The 10332-nt window shown below is 50.3% G+C and overlaps 1 protein-coding gene across 1 annotated transcript in view; it reads left to right on the top strand.

Annotated features, from left to right (window-relative positions):
* Window positions 1–2335: 2335 nt before the first annotated feature.
* NID1 (nidogen 1) overlaps window positions 2336–10332 on the top strand; it is an 82641-nt gene continuing 74644 nt past the window's right edge. The window contains exon 1 of the mRNA XM_055308785.1: window positions 2336–2698. Coding sequence (XP_055164760.1) covers window positions 2474–2698 — 225 coding nt within the window. The 5' untranslated portion in view covers window positions 2336–2473. The remainder of the gene's footprint in view (window positions 2699–10332) is intronic.

Raw genomic sequence — 10332 nt, 5'->3', positions numbered from 1 at the left:
ACACTGAAATTTGAAAACATTCAAATCCTGGCTCTTCCACAAACTACAAAACTGGGTGTATTATCTAACTTCTGCAAGTCCCATTTCCCCACATCTGCTTGAGGCTACTCACTTAGGCAACTGTTATTGGTATTCATTCTGTTAAGACTAGTTCACATCTCACCAAGTTACTATTACATCTGTCTGTCTTCTCCAACAGACTGTGAGCTGCTCCCCAAAGGGATTGTGTCTTAATAGTCTTGGAGCTTTGCACTGGTATTCTGGAGAACTTGCTCTTGTAGGAGCCGAGGGAAATGCTATGAACCAATAGGAGTTGCAGAATCTGTCTGAGTACCAAAAACGGAGAGGATTCCAGGCACGAGCAACAGCTTCAGCATAGCTCTGAAGTGAGACAGAAGATGGGGGCTTTGATAGAGGATAGTCCGAGTGAGGCAACAGGCAGGAAAAGGCTGGCTTGGTGTCATAGGGCCCATGCTGAGTACAGGTAAGCACAGAGAATGAAGAGGAGCCTCCAGAAAGAGTCGCTGGCAGGTTGAATGGGCAGTGCTGGGGCCTGGAAGCCCAGAGGTATAGCAGTTGAAGCCAGGGATGGTGTGGAGCACAGTCAGGAAGTGTGTTTCAGGGGTGGGGGACAGGGGGTCCCAGCGCCCCACTATTCCGGGAGGGAAATAAAGGAAAAGCCATCAGATTTGGCAACGGATTGCAAGGAGCACTAGTCACTTTTTAACAAGAGAGAAACTGCATCAATACAGAAGCCATTTAATGTAGTGGTTAAGGTGGTTCTGGAACTGGACGACCCTGGGTCACCTGCAGGCTTCCAGCTGTGCAGCCTTAGCAAAATGATTTAAACCTCTCTGGATCTCTGTGCCCCTCTTCAGGAAAATGGGGATGGTCTCTCTCCTAGGGTTATCGTGGTTGCAAAACGAACTGATACCTTATAGAAATGTAGTGTTTTCTGTGACAGCTAATGAATTTAAAAGAAAAAGACATCCAGAATGATGAAAGACTTTCTGTTCAGAGGGTGGATGTCATTTGCTTTTTATGTTTTCTATTGGTTCAGGACTCCTGCTCCTTAAATATTACATTGAATTTGCTGTTTACTGTGAGAATTATTTGGAATTGCGTCCTAGGTCTTTCATTTTAGCTGGTGACAGGCAACAGAAATGCCCCGTGTTGACCTCTCTAGGTTAAGAGGTCTGATAGCAAGCACATATCCAACACCCACTGTCCCTGACTTCAAAAGGCAGCCCTGTTTTGCAATCCTGCAGGCTCAAAACCTTACACCCAATTCTAACTTCTCTCCCTAACCCCCATATCAGATTCATAATCAAGTCTCATTCCTTCTTTCGTTGTAACGCCTCTTAGGTCCAATTCTTCTCAATATCCATCCACCTTTTCCATTCTCACTACCCCTCACCCCTGTTTTCCCTTTCAACAGCCCTCTGATGACCTCCCAATGAATGCCAAATTAATGATCAACCCATTACTTAGGACGCCAGTTACATGCCTTATCGCCCTTTGTCAGGAACTTTCAATAGCTGTTCTCTGAGCGTTAAGAGCGAGTTCAAATTCCTAGGTTTGGTATTAAGGCTTTTTTCCTCCCAACTGCCCTCGTTCCACATTCTCAACTGGGAGATTGTGTCTTGAATCCGCTCACAGCTCCATTTTCCAGAACGTCCCTTCCCCAGCCTCCTGATGACTTTCCATCCCCTTCCAGAAGCCGTGGTTCGAGTCCCAGGTCCCCCTCGGAAGTTCTCCTTGGCCAATTATTCCATCCCTAATGTCATTTTATCACTTGGGGGCCCCGCCCCACCAAACACCGGATTATCATACACACTCATGACTGTGTCTCCGAGGGGGGGACCCCACGTCCGGCCGAACTTCCACCTCACTCAACGACGCTGAAAACCTGGACGGATGAGTAGATGAACGCGCTCCGGTCCAGTCCCCTCTCCCTGATTTCCTGCACCTACCTACCCCCTCTTCCTGCCAGAGTCCGGCCCAGTGAGTCCGACCGCGGACGCCGCCGAGCAGCGCCGGGGTGGGGGTGGACTGTGCTCCTGAAGGCGGAGCATTTCCACGCAGCCCGCCCTCCGACTGGGCCCAGACCCCAGGCCCGGGGCGCGAAGCCGCGCGCTCGGCTCTCCCGCGGCCCCCGCGCTCCTGCCCCCGCGGGGCCCAGGGCGACGCGCCAGGACCGCGGGGGTGGGCGGAGCCCCTCCCCCTCCCCCACCCCCACCCCCCGCCCATTGGGCGGCCTCGGCGGCGCGTCCGGCCCGGGCGGGCGGGCCCTCCCCTCCCCTCCCCTCCCCCTCCCCACCCCCCCACCTCCCCTGGTCCTCCTCCGCTATTTCCCGGGGTAGGAACCTCGGGAGGCGGGTGCAGGGGCAGCCGAGGGGCGTCCGGTTACGTCTCCGCCCTCCCCGGCCGCGTCCGCAGAGCCGCTAGCTTTGCGGGGCGCCAGTTCGGGACCATGTCGGCCGCGAGGCGCCGGGGCGAGACTGCGTGGACGCGGGCGCTGCTGCTGCAGCTGCTGCTGGTGGGGCCCGGGGGCTGCCTGAGCCGCCAGGAGCTCTTCCCGTTCGGTCCGGGACACGGGGACCTGCAGCTGGAGCCCGGGGACGACCGTGTCTCCCCGGCCCTGGAGCTGAGGCGGGCGCTCCGCTTCTTCGACAAATCCGACCTCGATTCGGTCTACGTGAGTGCGAGTCGGGGGGCCGGCGGGGGCTGTAGCGGCGGAGGGCGGCGGGGGCCGGCGGGGGCGCCCGCGGGGCTGGCCGGACGTGGGCGTCCTGGGCGGGGACGGGGACCCCCGGCCGGGCCACTGCAGCAGGAGGGGCTGCGGGCGGGGGTGCTCGCCATCGCCCCGTCTGCGCGGCTCCGCGCGCGCCCTGCCGGCCCCGGGGAGCCCCAGCACCCCGAGGCCCCCGGCACCCCGACACGCCCGGGACCCCGACACCCTCGGGACCCCGGGACCGCGGGAGGCGTTCCCCCCCCCCCCCCGGCAGCTGGGGGCCGCCCCGCCGCGGGGAGTCGGTCCGCGTCCCGCTATGGACCCGTCCCTTGGGCCGCGAGCCGGGCGGGCGGGCAGGTCCGGGCGGGCAGGTCCGGGCAGCGCTCGGGGCAGAGCAGCCCGTCACAGCCGCGCTGGGCCCGGGGATTTCGCCGACAGCCCGCGTCTGGGTGCGGGCTCCCTCCGGGTGTGTCTCGGCCGTGAGTCCGCTCTCCGGCTGGCGGCTCCTTTCGGGCCAGAATTTAGGGCCGGGAAGGCAGGACGACCTGGCGATCCAGTTTCCTGTGGCGGAGCAGGGTCACCACGGGGGCCCCGCGGGGAGAGCCCTGGAGCCTTCTCTGGATGGGCCGGGCCTGGGGACGCTGTCAGCTTGGTCGGGTCCTTTCGTGCCGCCGCCTTCCGCAGCAGCGCACCATGTGGATTTCATATAAGCTGCGCGCATTCCAGAAGTGGGGGTGGGGGAGGACACGACGCCAACAGCGGCTGGAGCCTGTCCTGCCCGGGCCGACTGCGCCTTGGCGACACCCACGTGCAGCTCCCGGCTTTGCCTGGAGGGAAGGAGTCCTGCAGTCTCCACCCGCGGACGGTGTCGCCCTAGTGAGCTGACGCCCCGACCTCCCGGGCAGTCTGATGAAGCCTGTAACGCTCCCTCTTAGAATACTTTTAATTACAAAAACCAAAATCTGCAGGATTGCCCAGGGAATCAATCATGTTGAAATCCAGATGAAAATATTAAAAGTAAAGGGCACCTGCTGGCTCAGTGGTTCAGCCTCTGCCTTTGGCTCAGGTCCTGATCCCAGGCTCCCGGGATCGAGTCCCGCATCCGGCTCCCCTCAGGGAGCCTGCTTCTCCTTCTGCCTATGTCAATGCTTCTTTCTCTGTGTCTTTCATGAATAAATACATTTTTAAAAAAATCAAAGAATTAAAACAAAAATTGTCTGAAGTAACATATGTGCTTATCTTTACCCATTATTAAATAGTAAGGTGTGACCGTGGGTCCAGTGGGAGATGGTAGTCAGATAATTACTGAATTTTCAAGATCATGAGGACAGTAAACAACATTTGAAGACAGGTGCTGTGAGACTAAAATGTGGTGTGAGAATACCTGTGATTTTCTATTTGTGGCAAGGTTATTAAGAGTTACCACTAGGCTTTGTTGCCTGCATTCATAATGACAGGAAATACTACATACCAGCCAGAGATTATTGAAAATAAAAATGAAATTTCTTTTTTCCCTCTTAACAGACGCACTGAATTCTTTTGTTAAATTTGGGACCTCCTCCTCACATTTTTTTGTGGCATTAGACTAACCACATTACATTCTAAAAACTTTGAAAATTTCTTGATAAAAAAAAGGATTTTACGATTGGGAAAAAATTAAAAAATATAAAAAAGGATTTTGGTCAAACCATACCTTCCAGGTCTATGTGGGTTTCTTTCTTTCTTTCTTTTTCTTTCTTTCTTTCTTTCTTTCTTTCTTTCTTTCTTTCTTTCTTTCTTTCTTTCTTGATTTTATTTATTTATTCATGAGAGACAAGAGAGGCAGAGACATAGGCAGAGGGAGAAGCAGGCTCCCTGGGGGGAGCCCGATGTGGGACTTGATCCCAGGACCCCAGGATCACGCCCTGAGCCAAAGGCAGATGCTCTACCACTGAGCCACCCAGGGGCCCCTCTACTTGGGTTTCATCTGCATTTCAATGAGAAAGAATCCCAGAGCTCTGTTGGATGTTATATCTGCCACTGGCTGGGCTCTTAGGAAGCTGAGTCTGAATGGAGATTAGCAGGCAGGTTATTTCTTTGGGTTGAGTGCCTTACCTATAGAAGGGAAGGAGGTGCTGACGGGCTGAGCAGAGGCTGAAGCTGAGTGGCTTGCAGCCCCAGTAAAGGCCTCAGCCAGCCCCTGGGAGCCCTGAAGTGGGGTGACTTTCCATAGCTGTCTCAAGTCTGCGTGAGAGGGTTGGGCCTCAGTGCCCTCACAAGCAGGTCAGTCATTGCATAAGGGCTGCCCTGGAAGAAAGGTAACCCTGAGCAAGGCAATCCTCAAAGAGGGCTGACGAGGGAGGGCTGCATTCTCAGGAGTCGACGAGGAGGGATCCAGGGTGTGATGGATGTAAACAGGTGAATCATCAGGGATGTGCATATGAGCTGGGTGGTCTGGACTGTGCTGGGGGTACCTGACTAAGAAGATGAAGAGCCCTTGAGAAGGAAAACAATTATTGGGTGAATGTATCTTGCATGTGTCAGAGACTTGCTGGTTTTAGGTTATTTAATCTTCAAGACAACCTGCCCTTCTTTACAGATGAAGCAATAACCATAAACACTGGTCCCAGAATTCCCAAATCCTACCAAATGTTTCTACCCAAATGCCCACCTGTCGGTTCAGGTTTCACATGGCAAACTGATAATACTCACGTCCCTCCTTCCCTCAGCTACTTTCACTGCCGCTTGCTTTCCCTTGGTAGTGGTACCTCGTGAGGGTTCTCACACTGCCTCGAGGCTGCCTTATGCTGTCCCTTTATTCATTTATTCTGCAAATACTTACCAAGTGCCTACTATGTGCCAGGCACTATTTCAAGCACTCAAAATGTAAGTGAACAAATCAAAGAATCCTATCCTCAAGTAATTTGCATTCTAGCAGAGGAGTGGGACCAAGAAAATAAACAGCAAACATAATAAATGATATTTTAGTAGTTGATATGCTACAAATATCAGGGCTCTGGGATGGAGCAGGCAGTTGAGTAGGAGTCTGGAATTTAGAAGAAAAGCCTAGGCTTTCAGATATAAATTTGGAAGTCATTGGCACAGAGATGATATTTAAAACGAGAACTAAATGAACCCCACCAGGAGAGTATATTTGATGAGAAGAGGTCCCAGGGAGCCTCCAACAGGTCAGAGAAAAGAAGAGTCAGCAATGGAAGGCATGGCCAGTGAGGTGAGAGGAAATGCAAGGAGAAGGAGTCCTGGAAGCCAAGTGAGGAAAGTGTATCAAGGAGGAGGGAGTAAATCACACCATGTTAAATGGGTCCAAAAGGTGAGAATGAGAGTTGTCCATTGGTTTGACTAACATGGCAGTCAGTTCCCCATTACACCTTCATGGCAGGTCCTCACATTTGTATCTTTCTTGTCCTGTTGGCGACAACACTTACCAAATGTGTCCAGCCTCTGTAGTGCCTACCCCCTGTCCTGACTTCAGAAGACAGACCATGCACTCTTCGGTCTGGATGTCGGGCCTCCGCCTACCATTCGAGCTTCATCTCCAGCTTTGCCATAACCTTTCTCAGGGAGTCAGTTATGCCTTACTTTGGCCCTTTGCTCATTCTTTTGTTCTTCTGCTTTACCCATCTCGTACCTCTCAGATTCACTTCCATTCTCAGGGTCAACACAAGACCCTCCTCCTTCCTAACTGACTGGTATCTGCAGACTGTGTAAAGTCCTCAGTCCTTAGAACTCACTGTCTGATTCGGAGCTTGATCTATTGATAGATGTTCACATATCTTCATTTAATCTGTTCACCTGGAGTATCAGTAGGTAATGTGGGAAGAGTGAGGTCTCTGGAGCCCAATTCATGTGGCCTTGGATCTCCGTTCTGCCACTTACTTGCTGTGGATCTCTGAAAGCCCTGGTGTGTTCATCTGTAAGACAGAGACATCATTGCCTTTCTCATGGAGTTGTGAACATTCTTGAATTAATGTATTTAAACAGCTTATTGTGTGGTAATGTGCTCTCAAACTGTGGGCTTTCTTCTTCACTGAGAGCTGAGATTGTGTCTTTAAAAAAAAAAAAAAGCCAAAACCTTTATTTTCTATCTTATTCTTTTTAAAAAAGATTTTATTTATTTATCCATGAGAGACACACAGAGAGAGGCAGAGACATAGGCAGAGGGAGAAGCAGACTCCCTGTGGGGAGCTGGAAGTGGGACTTGATCCCAGGACCCCGGGATCATGACCTGAGCCAAAGGCTCAACCACTGAGCCACGCAGGCACCCTCTACTTTATTCTTGTAGTACTTTGGTAGCATAGTTTTGATGTAACTTTTGAGAAAGACGTTTCATATGTAACAGGTGAATGCTCGCTCTGTGAGAGGCACCACAAAAATATGCGTTTCATACTCTTACACATACTGTAGAGAACCATAAAATCTGTCAAGGTGAAAAGCCCCTGGAATTCCTCATGTATCGGGAAGTATAGCAAAGCAAGAGAAAGCATTCTATACAAGTAGTGTTTCAGCTTTCTAGCCATACGCTATGTACCCAGTGTAACTGGAGTGCAACTTATCTCTATAAACATATAACATATTTCAGAAACAAGTAAAGAAAACTGAAGCACCAGTTCTTTAAATAATTCTTTTTTTAAAGGATTTTATTTATTTATTCATGAGAGACACAGAGAGAGAGACAGAGGGAGAAGCAGGCTCCCTGTGACTCGATCCCAGGATCCCAGGATCATGACCCAAGCCATAGGCAGACACTCAACCACTGAGCCACCCGGGGGCCTCTTTAAATTACTCTTGATCACGTAAATGAGCAAGTCTGTTCTGGGGAAGCAACGCTGGTGTGGGCAGAACTTATCTGAGCCTGTGGTGGTTGCAACGTGGAGATCAAGGAGAGCTAGGCCAGCTTCATCAATCGTTTCTTGCAGCAGCTTCTGGATGCGGTTTTGCTGTGCTGCTGCAGGTCGCTGCTCACCCTGCCCAACATTTGCTGCAGTGAAACATCCAGGAGAGCACACTGGTGTTCAGGTTGTCCATCAGGGGAGAAAGCTTTTCAAGGCCCATACCCGTCTATGTAGCATTCCAACACTTAGCCACATGGCCATGGCCTTTGTTCTCTTGGGTTCTTAGTACAGCATGACACTGCACGGCAGCATCAGCCCTAGCACTCATGCTCTCATGCTGGAGAAATTAATCTGGATCTTCTGGCGGATTGCATTTTCAGGGTGTGTTTTTGCAACATTCCTGTTGCTCTCCAGAGTGGCCTTTTTTTTTGACCCTCAGTCTTTTCTGCCTTTCCTTCTTTATCATATTTTTTGGCATTCCAATTACACTCTTCCACAGAAAGTTTAAGTAAAATTAGGGTTTCTCCATGTTTGACACGGTCCCTGTGACTTTTCTTGGAAGTGGCAGTCCGGGCCAGTGGCCCAGGTTGCTCTCTGTGCAAGGGCTATGGCCAAGGGAACAAGTGAGAGCTGGAGCCCAGACCATAGGCCACTCGCCTAGCCCTAACCTTGGCATGGGGCTGGGGCCACTCAGAGGAAAAGGCGCCTGCTGCTGATTTGCCCAAAGCAGTGTGATCTAGCAGAGGCCCTGGATGAATCATAGAATACTTAATAGAATATGAATTTCCAGTGGGGGCTAAACTGAAATTGAATCATTATGTTGATCAACTTTATTTTTTTTTTAAGATTTTATTTTTAAGTAATCTCTATGCCCAACATGGGGCTCAAACCCACAACCCTGAGATCAAGAGTCACATGCTCCACTGAGCTGGCCAGGTGCCCCTGTGGATCAACTCAAAATTGAGGTCCAACCATTTTATTTTTCACCCTCTTGTGTCTGGTCTTGTTACTTATAAAATGAAGAGGTTTGACAAGATTATCCCTGAGGTCCATGTTATTTTAAGATTTTTAAATATTCTTTGAGTGACCAGGTGTTGAATAGTTACATTTACTATTTCAGGACATTGGCTAGTATTTCTCATAAAATGCAGTGCAGTGTTAAGCTATTCATTCAGCAAGTACTTAATTTTACTGTCTGATATGCCGGGCACAGTGCTAGGCTTCAGAGCTACAGATTAAAACAAGATCAGTGTTGTTTCTGCTCTCATAGAGTTTACAGTTCACTGGGGAAGAGGGACATTAAACCAGTAATTATACTGATAATTGGCCAATTGCCACTGTGATGAGTGCTACTAGGGAGAAGTCCATATATTGTGGTGGCAACTGAGCTAGTTGGAGAGGTTCAGGAGAACCTTCCCAAGTCAGCTGGAACTTCAGGATGATTAGATGTGAGCCCCAGAAGGCAGAGCGCAGGACTATGGTTCAGAGGAAAGTTTCCTGTGTGTGAGACCATGAGTGTCGAGAGAAGGAGCTTGTCATGTCACAAAAGTGGTACAAAGTCCAGTGTGCAGGAGGACCCTGTCACCCCCAGGTCAGAGCCCTCCAAGGGTTTTCCTTGGAATCCAAGGCTTCCAAACTCCCCACCATGCCCTCAAAGCCTCTCGTGGCCCTGCCCAGCTAGTGTCTCTGCCCCCATCCCTGACCCTGTTCTCACTGGCCAGGCTCCAGCCACACCAGCTTGCTTTCTTTCCCGGGACCACAGCCAGCTTGTCCCATCTGGGTCTTAGTACTTGGCTTCCCTCTGCCTGGGACACATGGCCCTGATGTCTTATGGCTGCACTTGCCTGTCGTGCAGGCTCTGCTCACACGCAGACCCCCATTTGTGATTCTTTTTTTCCCATCCTGTCTTATTTTCATCATAGCATGCATTGCCATCTAAAAACCAGGTTGTTCATTTATTAGTTTGTTGTTCTGTTTGTTGGCTCTTTTTTCCCTTAGAGTTTGAGCCCTATGAAGGCAGGGTTTGACTTGCCATAGTCCCCCCCCCCCCATTTCCCTGGTTCACTAGCACCCTGTGGCACACAGTGGTTGCTCTGTTATGATTTATTGAATGAATGAAAGAGTGCTAGGCATTTTTCATCTTATTCTGTGAAGCAGCGGGATGCCTTTAGAGCTTTCTAAGTAGGTGAGGGACACGATTTATTTTTAAGATTCCCACCTTCTTCAACAAATAAATGGCATGGGAGAAAAAGAAGGAGGGAGAACCGCTATAGATTAAAAGAGATTTGGGAAGCATGTTAGGCAAGTGCCGGGTGAGGACCTTGTTGGATCCTGATTGAAACAAAGTGCCATAAAAAGACATCTTTGAGACAGATTGCTTTTCTGGAAGAGATGCATAGGCAAGATGAACAGGTGAAATAATTTGACATCTGAGATTTCATTTAAAATACTTCAAAAAAAGAAAAGATAAACATACACATATGTGAGAGGACTGGGTGAATCAGGAACTGGAGGATGTTGATAATTGTGGGAGCTGATTGATAAGTGTATGGGCATTCGTTGGGTGTTGAACTGTGTGTGTTGAAATTTTCCCTTGTAAATAGTCTGATTATTAAAAGTTTAAAAAATTTATGCTGCCTCCCAGGCAGAGGATTTTGGGGGGCAGGGTAGAGGAGGAAGAGTGAACTCCAGGATGAGACGTCCTGTTGCCAGGGTTCAGATGAGAGGTAATGGTGGCATATGGATGAGGATCGTTGGTTCCAGACC

Source organism: Nyctereutes procyonoides, unplaced genomic scaffold, assembly GCF_905146905.1.
Source record: "Nyctereutes procyonoides isolate TBG_1078 unplaced genomic scaffold, NYPRO_anot_genome, whole genome shotgun sequence".
Taxonomy (NCBI): domain Eukaryota; kingdom Metazoa; phylum Chordata; class Mammalia; order Carnivora; family Canidae; genus Nyctereutes; species Nyctereutes procyonoides.
This window is presented reverse-complemented; position numbering and strand designations above follow the sequence as displayed.